This window comes from Crocodylus siamensis, chromosome 5 (assembly GCF_052110815.1).
Source record: "Crocodylus siamensis isolate JL-2025a chromosome 5, ASM5211081v1, whole genome shotgun sequence".
NCBI classification, from domain to species: domain Eukaryota; kingdom Metazoa; phylum Chordata; order Crocodylia; family Crocodylidae; genus Crocodylus; species Crocodylus siamensis.
Window position 1 is genome coordinate 9479855 of NC_143399.1, and position 19596 is coordinate 9499450.

The following is a 19596-nucleotide window of genomic DNA, read 5'->3' on the forward strand; positions in this document are numbered from 1 at the left end:
AAAGATGAGGTTGGTTTTTTTTTATAAGAAATTTTTCATGTTCCAAGCCAAATCAAGTCCAAATCCGTGAGTCAGTCCAGAACCAAAGTGGCCCTACAACCGGCAAACATCCTCCACCCCCACCCAGGGCTTCAGATATTTCCAAAGTCTTTTGGCAGACATCCTATGTGCAGGTCCAAGTCCGAAGGCTTGGCGTTCAGATGCTCCCAAGTTTTGCCTGCCCTCAGCCATATGGCCGCAGCAGCAAGCTAGGGAGGAGCCCCCTATTCCCATAAAGTGGGCTTTAAGCCCCAACACGGGAAGGGACTGCATATTTGATTTGGACATAAGACAAGAGAAAACAGGTGGATACATCAGACCAAGGTCCCAGTGAGATTTATGGTTAGGATGACGGTCAGTGATCATAGCAAAATGGGCATGAACAGATATACAGCAGGGGTGCGCGAAGTGGGCCCTATTTGATTTGGATTCAGCCCGAATCAGGGACAGTGATTCAATTCGTTGATTCGGATCGCTATCCCCAATTCAATTCGGCTGAATCCAAATCTAAAGATTTGATGCTGATTCGGAGAATCAGTGATTCGGACATAGACTCAGCTTTAAATGTCTTTTCTACATACTTCATACGTTTTTTTAGACTGGTTCTCACTCTTACAGCTCTTCTCTGGACCCTCTCCAGCTTGTACACATCTATTTTACAGTGTGGTGCCCACACCAGGACGCAGGATTGCCAGGGAGGCCTCATGACATTCCTGCTACAATATCCCACTAGGCTGTTGGCTTTCTTCAAACAATATTCCATTGTTAGCTCCTGTTCAGCTTGTGTAATTCATACATCCTTTTCTGTAGTACTGTAGTCAGCCAGTCATTCCACAGTTTGCATTTACTCATTTAATTATTCCTCCCTGTGTGTACAGTTTGCACTTATTGCATTTCCTTCCATCTCAGACCATTTTCCCAAAGTATCAGGGTCATTTTTGAATCCTAGTTCTGTTTCCAAGGAACTAGACTTGACTGCCTGGGAGGTCCCTTCCAGTCCTACCCTGGACCACCCAGGATCCTGATGCTAGGATTGACTGGCTCTCTTGAGGCTCATTACTCTGCAGACTGCCACTCCTCTAGATTCGGGGGAAGAGCCCCTGGAGGCATTTTCAAGATGAGTTCTCAGCTCTGCTGTCATTGCACCATGGAGCAAAAGAGATGAATCCCCGGCACAGGGTGACATTACACATGGTTTAAATGAAGTGCATGATGGTTTTGAAGCAGCACGCTTAAAGGTAGGAGCTGACTCCTAAGCTCTGGGATTCTAAATAAGAAAGCAATACTCAGTTTTGTGGAAAGTTGCAGCAAACATCAAAGTGTATTATGAGCAGGAGCTGTACAGGTGAGAGTAAAACAGCTGCGTGTACAGCCCAGGAACCATCCTAATGGCAACAGAACAAAATTGTGATGACCTGTGCCCTAAAAATAGTGCTAAAATAGATTAGAATAGATGAGATTAGGCCAGATCACTCGGGGCAGGCACTGGGATTTGCATTTTACTGTTTGACTCAAAGCAGCATGTAGCTTTGCTGGCTGGGAACCCAGCAGCACCTTCTGCTTGGCACACAATGGCATCCTGGGATCAGAGGATGTGGTCAGACTTGTCCAAAATGTACTTGGGGTTAGATTACCCATTACTAATGTTGGGGCTGTCTTGCGCCTTGTCTAGTCATCTGCACTCATGCAAAAGAGCTCTAAAATGCTCTAAACCAGTTCTGAATGCTAGGATTTTACAGCCTCTTGAACTGTTACAAGTTACTGTGTGAGGGACAAGACCGTGGAGGATGAGGCCCAGTCTCTGGTGCATATAATACCTCTTCTGGTTCCACGAATCTACTGCCACCTGAGCAGGCTCATCATATGTAGGCAGTTTAATCTTGGGCTTGCTCAGGAACTCACTGTTTTGAATATTTACAGCTCTTCTATTATTTATAGGGTGTCCTTGACTGAAGCCTATGCTATTGCTCTTGCTCTTCGACTAGAAGAGGAGATAATACGCTACCTATCCGAATTTTCACACGAGTAATCATTAGCATTTAAATCAGACGGCTTTGGAGATCTGTTGTCTCAAGTGGCCAGCAGCTATCCAAATAACTACTTACAAATATAAAAGCCCATTAAAATGTCCAGTGTTTTCATGGTGAGTGCAACCAAGATCTTATGATGATCAATATTATGATGGAAAAAATTACACTAAGAAATGATCGCAGCGTAAGAGTGGTGCTGTAGCCATGATGAAACAGAAATTATGCAAGAGGCAAGGATTTCTTAGGGTGATACCTTTTATTGGACTGATTATGTAATTAGGATAGAGTTAAACAAGCTTTTGCAAGCAAGACATTCTTCATCAGGTCGGACTGCTAGGAAGTGGATTGGACGTGTGCAGCGTTACAGGAAATGAAGATGTGACAGTTGTTTTCAGGCTTCGTAGTTTGAAGCCAGAAAATTTGAGCTACCCATGTTGTAGACAGAAGCGGCTACTGAACGAGTAGGTTATGAGAGAAGTAGTCCAGAATGCTTTAAAGAGCAGGTGAATACACACAGCTCACACAGACCACTAGTGGGATGCATTACAGCACTCGTATTTTTGACCAACGGTGCAGAATTTGTCCTTTCTCACCAGACTATTTTGCTTAATTTTACATTTTTTCCCATGGAAGTTGCCTTGATGGTTAGCAATATATTATAGCACCAGATATGGATTTGGGGAGCTGACAAATGCAGCAAACACACAGTACATGTCATGTGCTTGGTAGGAAATAGTTTCCGTGATTTTCTTTTTCTGGTACTAAAACCCACTTCCAGAAATTCCCCCAACTCCATGCTTTTCCCTCCTGCTCCTCAAGAGAGAAACAAGAATATGTTCCTTCTAGAAGTACACGGACAACTAGGTTTTGCAATGGCAGGTTTATTAAAAGTGCTTCTCATTGCAAACATTACACACCCAGCAGATTTTATTTTAACTGAAGGATTCAGTAGATAGCTGAAAGAGAGACAACATTCAATAGAGTCCAACCACTGTATAATGAATAATAACAGGCCAGTTTCCACAGCTAACTCCCCACGGAGCCGAACTGTTAGTCATCTGTACTGGATTTCAGTCTCTGTTTAGTCTGCCCTTGGAATGAAGCATATTCTTCAAGAGCTTTGAGCATCAAATTTACACATATATACAGTAGAAGAGCCTACAAGTTTAAGGAGAGAATATACAAGCACTCTTTAGCACCAGCGTGGGTATGTGTGTGTGTGTGTGTGAGGGCTGACGTGGCTCTGCCTATATGAGGCTATATGAGACTGACTCCAGTGCAGTTGGATTTTTAAAACATGGACGTGTGAATCTGGCACTTGGATTACAAACTGTCCTTTACAGGAGTCCAGGCGTCTTTGTACTAGACCGTGCAGTTTGATACCGGTCTTCAAAGTGTGTCCACCTGCCTTACTTTTTTAATGTTTCCCTGCAGGGATACAGATTTCACTCCATTGTCAGTTTGCAGCATTATGAATGATAAAAGAATTGCCTTGAGAGACTAGGAAATCAGTGCAGTTTTCTTAGTGTTATTCTCAATCCGAGTGTGACCTCCTTTGTTGAGGGACTAGAAGAAGTAGCGTCAGTCTGTTTTCTGAAATACTGTCACGTACCAAGCAATCTATACATGTCGTGGTCATAATTAATAAGCTGCACACACAGAAAAAAGGCTTTTGTTAGAAAATGAAAAAGGGTCAAAATAAAAAATTTACAAAAAGAGCAAAGGTGTGTCACAATACTATGCTGGAATCAAAACGCTGTGCCCAGAGTAAAACCAAACCTGTCCATTGGTTACATTTCCAGTATTAAAATCATCCCAGTAGAGCAGCCCCCGACTCTTTCCCGTCTTGTGCCTTTTCTGACATTCACAGCTGGTCTCCTAGCTCCAGTACAAGCAGTGTGGCAATAACTCCACGGTTTTCCATTCAAGGCAGAGTCCTGCCCACCAGCTGTGAGGTAGCGATTGGGTATCAGGTCACAGGGTATCGGATACCATCAAGTCTAGCGATTACACGTTTGTTTCCAATTCATTGATTTCAATAGTGCAGTGGTCTTGACTGGTGCACTTCCGCGTGTGGTTCTCCACTGGGTTTTCTTCTTGCTCCACTTGTACAGGTATGTGATGCTGAAATACTTTCACGATTTCGGGTCCACGACACTCTTGCATGTGCTTCACGCAGCCATTTCTCTGGTAAGCCATGAGCTGGTGGATGTTAATAGGTTTAGTTTCACAGATCAGTGGCACCTGTGTGGGGAAACAGCAAGAGTCTGTAGGTTATCCCTGCTCTGGGCTGTCCGTGTCCTCGCCTGTGTGTAAAATGAAGTTCTTCCTTATCTCAGGAGTTTGCATGCAGTCTCTCCAATGCATAAGGAAAACTTAGAGGCAAGGTGCCTTCAGGATTTGATTTTTATTTACTTTGAGGCCCCCTAACATTTCCCTGGTTGTATCAAGGGGACTTAAAGTCAGCTCATCTGCAGCTTCTGCAATGTAGCTTTAAGGTCTGTCTAGCCACAGGAGCCTTAGTTTAAATGAGAATTGGGCTTTCAAGGCCAGATATACAAAGGTATTGGAGTACCTAATAAGGCACATCTATGGCAAGGAAGAATGACCAAAGCAGGTGCCTAAATCTCGATTGGAAGTCGATGAGAGGTAGATGCAGAGGCGCTTTCGTAAACCCCGCTTAGGGTTAAATCATCAAAGGGTCTGAGGTTGCAGTGTCTAATTTGTATTTGTCTCATCACTCTAGTGAGAGCCTGAGAGCCACCACCGCTTGACAGCTACTCTTCCCCAGTGTGGGGGAGAAGCCAGGCACCTAAGGCCGGGATGCCACCTACCAAGCCAATGGAGATGCTGCAGCGTCCTCAGTCCTGCCCCTCTCCAGGGTTTGTGTGCTTTGCTGCACACCACAGAGAGGTGCCTCCATCCCCACAGTCCCTTTCCTGGCATCAGTCTCGTCTTTCCAGATGTGGCCGGAGCAGATCCCATGCTCCCTTTTATCCAGGAGCAGAGTGGTTAGAGCACCAGCCCAGGATTCAAACCCACCTCCACTGAATACTTGATGCAAAACAGGGAAATATTCAGTGGAGCAGGGAAAAGAACTGGGGTCTCCATGTCCTGGGCGAGTTCTCTCACCATACAGCTGCAGAAGCATAGACAGCATCACTACCACTTCCTCTTCTTCCTCCCCCCCCCGCTTTATGTGTCCTAATGGACCTAAGCGTTACGTGGGCTCTGAACAGGTCAAGACTGAGGATGCTTTGCCAGGGCTCTTATGCTCAAAAATAAAATGTAGGCCCCTCCAGGGTTAGGCAGTACCTTTGCAGGGCTTTTAAGGACCTCAGTTGTGGACTTTTAGGTGCCTGGCTTCGAAAGTGGGCTTTCCAAACCTGAGGCAGACATCCAGGTTCCCTAAATCTGTACAATGCAGTGGCACTCAGAAAGGGATGCAAGGTTGTCAGCATGCGGGATGGGTGCTGTCTAAACCAGCCCATAGGGATTCCCAAAGAGCCCCTTGGATAAAACACGTGCCCTGTGTGTGTCTGAAACCCCAACGGGCACCCTGGCTGTGGTGCCTGCCTACAGCCCTGATTTAGGCACCGAAGTGGGACTGGGATGCATAGCCTGAAACCCTTCAGACTTCTGTGCCTAAGTCATCTTTTGGTGTGGAGAGCCAGCTCCTACTTTTTTAAAAGCATGGCTACTGCCACATTCCCTGCGGTAGTCTAGTGGTTAAAGCACCTGCCTAGGTCCTGGGGACCTGGGCTCTGTGCCCTCCTCGTCTCCCCCTCACTGAAGAACGCTGCAGTGCCCAGGTAGGGCAGGGAAGGGAGGGTAGGCGGGGGGCACTCTTCATCCCATCACTGGAGCACAGTGCAGCCAAGAAGGCAAGATTTGTGGGGCCAGAGAGAGACTTAGCAAGAAAAAGGGAGTGTGACGCTGCAGTCCAGCAATGAAGGCATGTGTCTGGAAGGGCGCGTCCTGGGTTCCTGCCCCCATGCTCAGGACTGCTTACACACTTTACGTTAGCAGTCCTTGAATAATATGCATGTGAGGGGGGGTTGGGTTTTTTTGAACGGAAGTGACTGTGGCTGCCTTGCTCTGCTAGATGCAGTGCTGTCAGGGTACGCAGGCAGGCTCGGAGCATGTCTACTGCATTGGGCCCCTCAGGAGACTCCAGTATGGCAATGCCTACTTTGTGAATCCCAAATAGGCATGAGACGGGAGCTGGGATGCTCCGCTCAGCTATGATGGCAGTGGTACCTGTGGGCATGCGCAGTAGCACAGTTGTGAGGCCTAAGCAACTTGACTTCCCAAAACTTATGTGCCCGTGGCCTTCCATAGGTGGTCAGGCATCCGTATCCTGCCTAAGTGGCATGGTAGGTGCCTAAGTGCTTTGCCTGATCTGGTGCTAACTCCTGCCTGCATCACTGGGCACCTAAATGCCCTGTTCCTTCTGCCCTGAATGAGTACTGTAAAAATACCAACAAACAGCAAAAAGAGGCGCTCTGTACAAAGTACAAGTTCAACCCACTGTTGGTCATTGTTCATAACTCCAGGTCTGACCCAGGCCAATAATGCTGTAACATTCCCCAAGTAAGTGAAGCCAAAGTTATATCTGCAGTTGGACTAAGCTAAACTGAAATGCTGGGAGGGCTGCAAATCCCAGTGCTTCTGGGACAGATGCAGTCAGATACAAGACTTCATGATCACAATGTTTCCCCTCACTGCCGAATGGCACGACAGCGGGGGTGGTTTTTCTCAGAAGCGTGGGGCAGAGCTGAGCCACAACATGATTAGGCAGACAAATGGTTCATTCAAGTTCGGCACCTCTTTGCCTCCCTGTTATTTATACCTTCTAAGCCTCAGAGCTAATGTGTATTTGCGGTCGGAGCTACGGGAAGTCGAAGGGAGAGTTTTATTGACTGATTCAAGAGTAACAGGTTGAAATATCATTTAGAATAGAAAATCGGAAGGGCTGATGGGGAAAATAATACGTAAACATTGGCAGAGGGACGGGGTGGGCTTGCAGCTGAGATAACTTGCCATTTGAGTATACATTACTAACTACACAAAGCATGCAGCCAAGACACGAGGAGGGCTGATGGTGCATTTGAAGGCAGTTGAGCACCTCATAGAGAAAAATCTCCCTGCAAACAACTGAGCAATCCCTTAGGAGTCCCATTTTTTATTCTTGTTGTATCTTTCTTCAAATGAAGCATGGTGAAACCTGAACATTGTGCTTCCAGCCTGACTTCTAAATACAGCCATGAAATAAATGGCAGGAGCCTGGTGTTACGCAAGAAGCCAGATGAGGATGATCATCCTAACCTCCTAGCTTTCTACCCGAATAAATAGTTTGCAGTTACTTTGCACACTTATAAAACAACACCCAAAATGCCTGATCTCCACTAAGTATTTTTGCAGCAGCGTTCAGATTCTGCCTGAAAAACGGTGTGCAGCTCCTTGAGGTACCAGAGCAGCGGTAGTCCCGTGAGTGACAGAAGGCTTTTGCTGCCAAAGCCACTAGAAAGGGTGTGTCGATGTAGCCACACTTCCTGCTGGTAGCTGCATCCCCATTAACAGCTGGTGCTATGCCTGCTATGCTGCCACAGCATCGTGGACATGGACGGGGTAGTGGATTCCCAGTCCCCAGGAGCCGCCTGAGTGGGAACGTGGCCTCGTGGCTTTCCGGTGGCAGCTGCTACCTGCTGGCAGGAGACCCGTATCCTAGACAGGCCAGATAAGCAGTGGCTCTGTGCTAAGGGCTCCATCTGAGACTGGTAGGAGTCAAGGGTGCCGAGCAGGAAAAGGCCCTAGCAAAGCAAGCAGGAAACGTTGGACTGTTTCATGCACGTTGCCTCCGGTGCGAGCATGGGGCTCACCAAAAAGACCTGCCGCTAAGATGGGTAAAACAACTGACTGTGGTTCATATGCTTAGTGCTGCTCAAGGTGCCCAAAAAGAAATGTGCCCCATGAAGGAGCAGCAGAACAAAGCGCTCTGATATGAGCTGTCCTGGCCTGGCTGAGGGAGCGTCTTGAGGAACTGCTATGAAGTGGAGTGATAGGGACCCAGCATCTCAAAGTGAGCAGGGCTTGCAGCAGTGAGAGCAGCCCGCTCTGGAGAGGCATCTGAATGAAGACTAGGCCCTTTCTGTGTCAGGCATAAGGGGAGGAAGGGATGAAAACACCAAGAGAAGGAAATGGAGTGGTGCGGTGGAAGGGTCACACGGATGGGGCTGAGGAACGGAAAGCAAGGGCCCGTATGTGATGCAGAAGGTGTGAAAAGGCCAACTAGAGGAATGCAAGTGGCACGAGGGCAGCAGTGGGGGGGAAAGTGATTCCAACGGCAGTGTTTGGAGCTGTGCTAAACTCTCCGCTGGGATCCTAAATACACCCAGCACTTGCCTTTTGCTGACCTGATGGATTCTGTGTTACTTACATACTTATGCACATGAGCGTGCATGCTCTCACACACGGACACATGTGACACTTGTTCAAAGATCTCTACCCTCCTGCTTCTGCTCCCAGCTATACTTTCACTAGGCTGATATTTTGTGGGAGTAGCTTGTTGCATGTTCCTATGGGAGGAGGGTGAGTTACCCATAAGAGAGAAACTTTAGGCACCTACATCTGGCCTGTGTAGAGCACTAGGTAGCCCCCCACCATAATTCACAGCTCCAGGGGGGCCTGGCCCATGGAAGGGGTGCTAGCATGTGTTCCACAAAGGCATGTGGCACTATATTCTGGCTCTTAAAATCTGTTCAACCACATGCCTTGCACTGTATATGCATCCTTCTCCCAACAATTTTAAAAAGCCCTGGGGCTGCTTGCTTGGCTGCCTGCTTGCCTGGGGTGCGCAGTGCGGATGGCCCAGCTGCTACCCCTGCTTGGTGATATTCTAACCTCTGGGGGAGGGAGATTTCAGTCCTCATGAAAAGGTTCCTGCCAGTTGTTTAAGCCCCTTAATGCATCTCCTGCACCTCCCCCAGTAGATGACAAGTCCAACATCATCCTTCTCATTTGTGCTACGCCTGCTACCCACTTCTGCGAAGTGATACAGACCCTCATGTTCTTCCCTGTGAACATAATGGACAAACCAGAATACACGAATGCAAGATGTAGTCTCTGGCTTGCAGGGCCTGTCCTCTCATTACCTCATCGCCATCCTTGGTGAACTCCTTTCTGCAGACGTGAGCCATGATTCCAGCAGCAAGGGCATCTCCCAGGACATTGATCATTGTTCTGAATCTGTCTCTGACAAACAAAACAATGATGTTAAGCGATGAGCTCTCTTGGGGTACCGCTATACTGTCAGCACTGCAGCAGCTGCAACTCATGTAGCTGTAACCCAGCTAACTTAAAACCAGCCGGCTTGGGTGCTGCTGGGAGTACAGCTGTGGCAGCAGAGCTCAGCATGGACAGGTTTTATGCTGAGCAGTGTTTGGCTAAACTGTTATCAGTATGCAGGTCAGCTGGCATAGACTCCCTCAGTCTTGTAACAGGTACAGACTGATGAAGCTTCTTAAATACTTGAAAAATCAAATCCAGTTTAAGCATTGTCATTTCTCTGCTGTCTGAGCTGTTTGCACTCATTTGTGGTACAAAACTTTTTGATATTCAGAGCTCCAATTGCAGTTTGATTTGGGGCTGGTCCTGCTTTGAGCAGGGGGTTGGACTAGATGACCTCTGGGTGTCCCTTCCAGCCCTCATTTTCTATGATTCTGTGACTGAACCTGCAAGGTGACAGATGCTTAGATTCAATGGGAATAAAGGGCTGTTCACACCTTTTGGGGTCAGGCTCTTGATAACTGATGCAATCACACCAACCAGGATGTTGGCTAAAGGGTCACTAAGTTACGGGTTCAGCCTGCCCCTTCCTGTCTCTCAGAACATGGGTTCTTACTTCTACGTTACTTAACAATGATCCCATGCAATCTTGAGCTAAAGGGAAACCATCAATGTACATCAGGTCTGAGCACAAAAATAGCAGCCGCCACTGCTGCTACCCAGGGCACAAAACTGCCCAGCTACACCTCTGAGCGTATATATCATCTACTTCACTTGTTCTCGACAGTTCCCTTAGGCAGTCGGCTTCTCCTGATTCAGGTCTTTCACACCACAGTGCTAGGAATTGTTGCTGTTGTTATTTAAAATTATTTGCAATCCCACACAAATTGGAGGGTGGTGCACCTGAAGCTACTTGGAAGGCAATATTGGGAACAGACTCGCTAGTCCCATTGTGGGTGTCTCTTTTAAGTCTTAAAAAAACTTGTCTTCCAATGCACATCTGAAAACTGTATAATCTTGGTAACTTAATTTGTGACTATGGGTCATAAAACTGAGATGCAGGGACCGCCAGATGTTTGGCTTATAAATGTAAATAAGGGTCCAATATCAACAGTGCCCAGATTTCAGATATTGTACTTTAATTTAAACATAGCTTAAACTCCATGGAGCAGCTTTTTTCATATGTTTAGGCATGTTTTATACATACAAACTACATGCATAATTGCCCCTGCAAATTAGGCATGCAATTACTGCACTAAAATATATTTGCATGCAGAGTTATCCACCCTGCACATGCAAGTCTCATAGCTACACATTTGAAAAAATCTGGCCCTAGATGTATTTGTTGAAGCTATCCTTTGGGGCCTTGTCTTTCTGCTTTTGATTTTCCTTTCACAAGAAGTTTCATAAAAGTGCACGTAACAGGCAAACCAATTCTGTGATGGAAGGTGTCACCAGTTGGTGCTGTTATATGTTGTCAGATGAGTTTTTTCTTAGCTGGTGATCAGTTTTTGACTCTTGGAAAGATATGCTGGATTATTAGTTTTGGTTTCTGCAAAGTTGTGCATGTAGGCAATTTTGGAAGGAAGGAAGCTGTGGGAAGGAACAGCAGAAGGGTTCCTTACCTGCCTTGGGCTCTTATTTGAATAAATTCTTACAGTCGTTTTCCTTGGAAATCAGGCACTAGTTGTAGGCTATTCCTGGAAAACCTGATTTCTCCGCGTGCTGTTTGACCAGCTCTGTTCTAGCATTGATTTATGTCTCTACATAAAGCAAGTTTCTCTTGGAGTCTGCACAGACTCCATCCAAGTTGCTGATTTCAATTCCACTGGAAAACTGACCTGCAAGGTCTTGAATAACCCTGCTTGGCAGCAGGGCAGCACTGGTGTTAGCAGTGGGCACAGTGCTATTTTAGTGTACAGTGCTACAGCACGGTGCACCTGGAGATACAAAACTTGTGCCCCACATATGGAAGAACTGAGAAGTTTTAATTTTGAACACAATAAAGGTATGAACTTTATGTATCCGTAATGGCCACTTAAATGGACCAAAATACAAGCAACAGATCTTTTGCATTACCATGGAGATTTCAATCTTGTCAGCACATTTTAAGCAGCCATTATGCTTCACCACATTCAAACGTATTCATAAAGTTATGCACAAAGTCAAATGCATCCTAAACAATTCAATTTGCTTTGCACCTGTAGCTTTATAGTCCAAGGACTGTAGATATGTGCTTCTTTCTTATCAGTGACCTGTATAAAAAATGTTGTTTTTGTCTTGAATTGCTAGTGTAAAACAAGCAGAAATTTAAACTGAAAGATTAACTGGAATTATAGGGAAATGGTAAAACTGCAAGAGGTGAGAGTGAAGGCTAAACAATTCAGAGGGACAGGCCTGTTAGTCAGATTTTCAACATTTTGTTGTTGCTGAGTATTTGTTAAATTCATTGACTAACATTAGATACAGGATTACTTAGATACAGGATAACATTAGATAAAGGATTAGTAAAGTTTATTAAACATTCAATGCCCTTCTCCTTTAATAATTGGTATTGGCACGGTTAGCAAATATCCCACAGGCCTCCTAGAAGCTTTTCAGCAAAACCATGGAAGCCCTGACTTGACATTCCTGCTGTTTAAGGTAAAGTATACAAAGCCATGTACATAAGCAGGATTTTTACTTCTTTTAGAAATATGTAAACCGTAAGCCTTTCTAATCATCATTTAGAAGCAAGAAAAGGATACAAATCCAACTTCTGTATAGTAATTTTAGAGTACATTGAGTGATTTGAGGCTGGATATAAAACAGCACATTGTAATGCAATACAACTCAGCTGTGCTAAAAGACTAATGAAGAAATTGGAGGACTTGCTTAGAATAAGACATAATGAACTTGTCTATGTGTACACTACTGCTGCCTCCTAGGTATAAGCCAAACTGCTCGAGGATGGCCTTGCCTCATGGAATTATGAAATGTTGCCATGTCTGAACACAAATACGAACAGCCCCATTTTACACAATGCCAAGCCACTGACAACATGCTGAAGCCGGCTTGGCTGGTCTGTGCAGCTTCTGAGCCGGGCAACGGGGCTTCTCACTGTCAAGGGGCCCCAAATTTGCAATCTGCATTGCTTATTTTTCAAAACTGCTCATGGCCAAGGTGAATGGATTTTGTGAGTTAATTCTCCAGCTCTGTGTGTATAGATGACTGGTAGTGGAGAACCTCCTTTAGTCTGAGTGCTGTTGCCGTGCAGTTCCCAGTGCCAGCAGTGCCAATGGATCAATAAACAGCTGATAAATAGGTCAAATCACAGAAAGGCAAGGTTGGAAAGCATTTCAAGAGGTCATTTTGTCCATCCTTCTGCTCTGAGGCAGAATCAGTGTACCTAGAAAATCCTGCCAAATGTTAGTACCTAACTCATTCCTAACAATCTCTACTGCCTCCCTCTCTTACCTGTCACAATGCTCAACTATTCTTATAATTAAGTTAGATATTTAGAATGTTTCCCCTAACTTATTACTGCTAAAAAATAAGTTGATTTCTTCTTGTCCTTTCCCTTCATGGCCATGGAGAACAACTCATCACTGTCCTCTTGAAGACAGTCCTGTGTATATTGGAAGACTTATCATAACCCACCTCAACTTCCATTTTCTAGAACAAAGCCAATTCTTTTAAGATTTTCATTTCTATTTCCTCTTATTCCTCTTGCTCTCTCCAGGACTTCTTCCAACTTTCTTAAGGTCTGCTGCCCTAAACTGGATATGGGACCCCAGCTAAGGTCTCACCTGTGCTGGATAGAGTAGAATAATCATTTCTCGTGTCTAACATGCGGCATTCCTGTAAATACCTTCCAGAATGAGATTTGCCTTTTTTGCACCATCACTGCATTTGAAGGCTCAAGATCTTTGTACTACTTACAGTGCCCAGTCAACTGCAATAATTAGGGTGATGTCATCTGTAGGCAGCCCGACTGATGTCAGAACAATGACCATGGTCACGAGGCCAGCTTGTGGGATACCTGCAGCACCTATACTGGCAGCTGTTGCTGTGATACTTCAGCAAACAAGGAAAGGAACAATAAGATTTAACAGCACTTGATCTTGACCGGAAATAACACACAGTAACAATACATTTCTGTATAACTTCATGATTGACATTACTTAAGAAATTACTTAACTGAAGGCTTTGCGATAAGAATCTTAGTGGACTGTGATTAGAAAACAGTTAGGACAATATTTGCACAGGGCTATATTTTCATCTGTATTTCTGCAGCCAGGTGTGGGAGTTCAAGGGATGAAATTCTGCCCTGTGCTTCTCAGAGAGCAGCACAGACTTTACAGCACAAGGGGAGGACGTAGCTGTGGTGGCTATGGCCAACTTGTGTCCTCCAAATGCTAAGTTGCTTTGTAGCCCCAACTATAACTATTTGAACAACCCAAGGCCCTGTTATGATACTACCTAGCAAGGAGGCTCTCCAAAGGTACTTTATATTGGCATTAGCAGTTCTTGTGCCCCGTGCATCTTTCTCGGCTGCCTTTGTGGCTTTTAGATCCCTCTTTGTCACTCCAGGCCTTCTAGCTGGCAGAAACTGGAAAAAGAGGGGGGAGAAACCCTGTATTTCACATATTTGGGTCAAACTATGAACAAGCATGACCATGACTCCATCCTTCTAAGCTTCCAGAAATAGGAAACCAGGACTAGCACTGCTCTTGGAAATGGCCAACTCTCAAGAAAGAAGTTAGATCACCCAATTAAAAGGCAAAATGTAAGCATATTAAGACATGAAGTGGGTGACTTACTAAAGGAATAACAATGACCTTCATTTGCATTTATGCACTATCTGGACAAGACCCTCTAGCCAGGAACCTCTGATTTGCATCTAGCAAATTGGCAATTGTCAGCCTTAGCTGTAGCCAACACAAATGCCTCTGGGGAGGCTTAATAACACCCTGAAACATACAGCAGAAAAAAATGGGTGGTGGGGGGTAAGGGGCAGAAGCAACCAGCACACCGGAAATACCCATGGCAGAAAATAGGCATAGCTATGCCTACATCATCCCCGGCCGGTGACTGTCCAACTTCTTCTTGAACACCTCCAATGATGGAGAGTCCACAACTTCCCGAGGCATCTATTCCACTGCCTCACTATGCTCACAGTGAAGACATTTTGCCAGATATCCAATCTGAATTTACTTTGCTACAATTTCAGGTCATTGGTCCGTGTCCTCCTCTATGTGGCAAGAGGGAAAAGGTGCTTTCCCTCTTCTTTAAAGATCGTTAATAAGTCTGTCAAATGGTTGGGTGGCATTATCTCCATTTTCCAATTAAGTAGCTTTCTCATAGTTCATAGCTCTAAACAAAATCCATGGTTCTTAGCTTTCACACAATAAATATATTAATCGCTTATGAGAGAGAAAATTAATATTACTCAGTTTTTTATGAAAAACGCAAAGCTTTTGTGGCATTTGGATAGCATAGCGCCAGCACAGCCTTGATAGAAAGGAGTATTATTTTGATGTGGGAAAGAGAAATTTATTTCGACAATGATTATTTGTTAGTGACTGTGCTCTGTCCTTTTTGCCCTCCAGGATTACTGCTGCTCCCTTTAAGTCAATGGAAAATCACTTCTAATGACTTAATTGGGACCAAGTAGCCTCTTAATGAATTAGTGAGGTAAGGGAAAACTCCTGTTGCTCATATGCTGCTTCAGACCAACTTCATAAATTCAGCCACTCAGAAATGGCCTTAATGTGGACCTTTGCTGTTGATATAATTATATTTTCAATGGAAACTGCCAAGAAAAGGAGAAGGTCTCTGGCTCACCGTCCTGCTGTTGTCAGGGTCTTGGCACCAGATCTGAAGCCAGGTTTGCAGTTCAACTCTATTTTCATAACAGGCAGTCAAATTTTAAAAATAAAATAAAAATAAGTCTCCAGAACTTGGAAACATTTGTTTTTGGATCCAGATTTTAAATCTTCAGGTACAGAAATAGTTAGTTCTGGGATGGTTGCTATATACAGGTGATGTGTAGATTCAGAGATGGAATTTGAGCCTAAGTTTGGTGTGGAGCTCAACCCTGTTAACTATCCATTTCTCCCTATCTTGCCTTTCATTACAACCCATTCTACCCTTCACTCCCTCTTCCTTCCTGCAGTTATTTTTAATTTGCCTATTTTACATATAATTCCTTCTTAGTATGAGCATTATGAATAGCACTCTACAAGGCACAGAAGAAAACCTAATTCTCCTCAGAGGAGTTTACAGAACTATATTCTTTCCACCTCTCAGCATGCTTCTTGCCCTCTGCTTTTTCAAATCACCCTTTTCACCTCCCTTCCCCACCTGGATGACTTTTGTAACGTGCCACATGCATTGGCTCTTGTTCTGGCCCAGCTTCTCAAATGTCACATATGAAATTGCAAAGCCGGCTCTTTCATGTGGTGGTTCTAACGCAAACTAAAGAGGTGAGAACACGAGAAACCAACTGGTGTGGGTAAAATTGATTTCCTCCACCCCATGTCATGTTTTTAGTTTGACCAACCTGCCATATACTTGCAAGCAAACTTCAGCCATGGTGTGCAGTTATTTTCAGTACGCTGCTCTTGCCATTAAGGCCTTGACTGTGCCACGCTCCCATGGTGGTGCTCCCAGGCTTTCTATGAAGGCAGCTTAGATCTGCTCAAAGAGGCTTCTCTCAGCCAGGTAACCCTGGGGCCTCTCCACGATCAGGGTGGCCTGCAGCCCCAGCTCCTAGGCTAAGTTCTGTTCTAAGTCTCAGAGATGCAGCGCACAGTCTCAGCAAGCGCATGCGACCATCAGGCCTTTTTTGGGGGTTGAAAACAAGCAAATCACAGAAGTGCAGATAGGAGAGCGGTGAGGTCAGGGGGTATGTGGGTAAGCAGATCTCTGTTGTGGTCAGAGCCTTATGCACTACAGGAATGTTTTTCTAATCATTTGTTCCTGGCTTGAAAGCTGCAGGTTGTCCTCCCCGAGGCAGTCCTTGGCAGATGGTAAAAATATCCTGGCAATAATTCCTCTCTCTTTTGGGCCAGTTATAGGATTTTCAAGGAGAAAATATTAAAATATATATATATTATCTATAGTTCCTATATAGTTGGTCCTCTCTTGACCAGCAGAAGATTGAAACTTAATTGTACAACCAGCAGCATAACGCTTGCACCTCTGAGGCTTAGCAGGGGTCCTGGCTTTGTGCCCTCCGGATCTTGAACCACTGGGGAGGGCGAGAGAGGCCTGAGAGCAGCCTCCTTGGGCACATCTACACTGTCTTGTGGAAAGCATGGGAGCAGTTCCTTTTTACTTGTTTGTGCCAAAGCCTAGGAAATAGGGAGTTTAGCATGACCCTTACTACACACCGAGTAGCACACCTGAGAGAAGGTGTGAGAGCAGCTTTGTGCACCTGCTCTGGGCCATGCTAAACTGGCTGCACTGCCTGATTGTTGGGCTTTGCTGCATGCTGAATGGGAGCAAGGGGGCAACTCAGCAGTGCTCACAGGCTCAGACGGCAGCACTGCACATGACTGCTGAGGCTGCCTCATGAACCAGGCAGACCAGAATCTCCACCCTGCCTGGTTGGACAGGTCCTTCCAGCATGTATTTCAGGGCTTTTTTTTTTTTTACAGGTAGCTGTTTTTCAGTTTTAACGCAGGGCAAATCCTCCCCTTGTCTGACACAGCACTTCATGGCTCTCTCATGTCTCTCTGGCCCTTTCAAATGGCATAGAAAGCAGGACAGAGATTGAGGATCTCACCCCTGGAGGGAGGTGGTTCTTGGGTGCTTCCCCTACCCTGTGCCCTGGAAGCTCAGCCCTCATAGCACAAAGCTTGGGAGGGCTTCCCTTTTGATAGGATTCAGGGACAATCGTACCTAAACACTGATAGAAACAAAGTTCTAATCCTATTTAAATGAGCGATGAGGGGACTACAATAAGCAATGAAAAAGCCCCCCCTAATGCACTGAAACATGCGGCGCTATTCGAAGTGTGCCTCTTAGGCTAGGCTCAGATGTTTGTGTTCCCCACTTGTGATGAGGAGGAGGGCCTTTATTTCACGCTATGTGATCACAGTTCGAAGGAGTTAGGGCCTGAACGCTGCAGATGCTGCAGTGTGGTTAGCACATGCGTTACGAGACAGCATTACACACGTATTAAGTCCAACAAACTGAAAGGCAGGGAGATTTTAGTTTGATACCTTATAGTAATAATCTGTCCAAAGTCTAGCTCATAGTTGTTTACTTGAGCAATAAAGATGGCTGCCACCGCTTCGTACAGCGCAGTCCCATCCATGTTGATCGTGGCCCCCACAGGCAGCACGAATCTGGCAATCCTCCTGTCCACATGGTTATTCTCCAGTAAGCACTTGAAAGTTATAGGCAATGTGGCTGAGCTGCAAAATATCATGGAGAAGCACATTTGTTTCACCCGCAGGGAATAAAATTATAAGCATTAAAAGCACGGCTTTTTTCCTGTGCTAGTCATATTTAACACTGTTTAAGCACTAGTTCTGCTTTTCCTTCTGTGCCTGTTGCAATCCCAAGTGGGCCTCTGGTTGATGTTCATGGCAGCTGTCTCACTGACTTCACTGCGAAGGGGGATGAGGCCAGTTATTTTTAACAAGCAAAAGAAACTTGAGAGAGTGGACACGCAGATTCTGCGTTACGCCGTCATGCAAGTCTTGAATTCAATTCCTCTTCTACAAGATGGAAAGTAAGGCTAGGAGATGCTGCAGTGTGTGCTCAGCTGCTAGAGGGTTGGGGCAGGACAATGTCTCTTGCAAGCACTGATGGTACCAAGTGAGATTGTGTCCTGCCTCTGTGGGCAGAAAGCCAACCCTGACAAAGAGTTTCAAAGCAGGGAGGATGTAAAGGAAGGAAAGGTGAGATACTGTCATCAGGGCTCCAGCAGGGGCATAAAGGAAACACCCCATACACAGCCTATTTCCGTCCTAGGAGAAATCATACTGAAGAGGCCAGTGTTCTTCAAATGCAAGAACCTCTTCTTGGGCATGTACAAGTTTTTTCTTGTGTATCCAAGTGAAGGGCTCTTGCTCCCTCTAGCACCCCTAGGAGTTCTGACCACAAACTGAGGGTGGGCCAACACGTGCTGATTACTAATCCTGAACCCAAATGAAATGCCAGCTTAAGTAACAGGCCATCACATTTAAACAAAAAATCTTGTTTGCTGTTGTAAGGACAGGTTGCTTCTTGAGCTAAACCCTCTGAAATAGCCTTCCCCCTCCATCGGCAGTAGGCAAGTTGTGGCTCCTGGTCCCGACGGGCTAAGAATTGCCCATATTCTCTGGCTGTTGCTAACGCTCTACAAAGTGTTAATCCACTATGTTTATATTACACAGTGTTGTTAAAAGATGCCAGAAGAAAAGTGACCCATGCAACATGAATATGGCACTTCTACATGCAGATGTGCTTACATGTGCAAAGTTTGGTGCAACTTGCCCAGAATCACATAGGAACTCTAACCAAATCCAAACCTACAGGATAGCACTGAAGTGCTCTACCTGTGGACATTTCTAATTCACAGTCTACATTTATTTTGTGTCAGTTTTTAGCTGTGTTTGTGCCAATATTATCCTTTAGCTTGTCCTCCTCCCTCCCTGGTTTTTAATCTCTCAGATGTGACTATAAAGAGAGATTTTTCTCTTCCCTAAGGTCTTCGCTTTTCTAGATTAATCCAGCCAGGCTCTTTTAATCTCCTCTTGTATGATATTCTCCTCGTATTAAAACCTGACATATGTGTCCTACAATTCAAACGTTATTCTTAAATTGCTTAACATGATTCAGATAGACCTTCCTGAATTCCTTGTTAAAAAGATGAGGCCTTTTCTGCACAAGGGACTGACTTACCGACAAGCAATCACAACGCAGTCACGTGCTGATTACCTAATTTTATCCCCTCTTTTTTGGGAGCTATACAGCTGCAGGGGTTTAATGCAAGCAAGATTTTCAGTCTTGCCAAGCTCTAAATAGTATGGACCACAAAGAAACAGAGCAGGGAATATAAAAATCTCCTTCCTACAGCTGTTCAGCCTTGCCTGTTTATCTTGTTGTTCAAATCTATCTCTAGTATTGCTCACTCCAAAAAGTCAACAAACTGATCCCATCTCTCTTTAGTTAAATCTACCTTTAATTTACACTGCACAATAGCCATGGTTCCAAGGTTTTATAAGCAGCAAAAGCCCTTGGAAATGCTTATTTTTTTATTTAC

At 45.1% G+C, this 19596-nt stretch overlaps 1 protein-coding gene across 1 annotated transcript in view; it reads right to left on the bottom strand.

The window, feature by feature from the left end:
* Positions 1-2431: 2431 nt before the first annotated feature.
* SLC1A7 (solute carrier family 1 member 7) overlaps positions 2432-19596 on the bottom strand; it is a 102122-nt gene continuing 84957 nt past the window's right edge. The window contains exons 8-11 of the mRNA XM_090050291.1: positions 17567-17761; positions 13278-13412; positions 9224-9323; positions 2432-4313 (exon numbers count right to left, since the gene is read on the bottom strand). Of these exons, the coding sequence (XP_089906417.1) occupies positions 4077-4313; positions 9224-9323; positions 13278-13412; positions 17567-17761 (667 nt within the window). The 3' untranslated portion in view covers positions 2432-4076. The remainder of the gene's footprint in view (positions 4314-9223; positions 9324-13277; positions 13413-17566; positions 17762-19596) is intronic.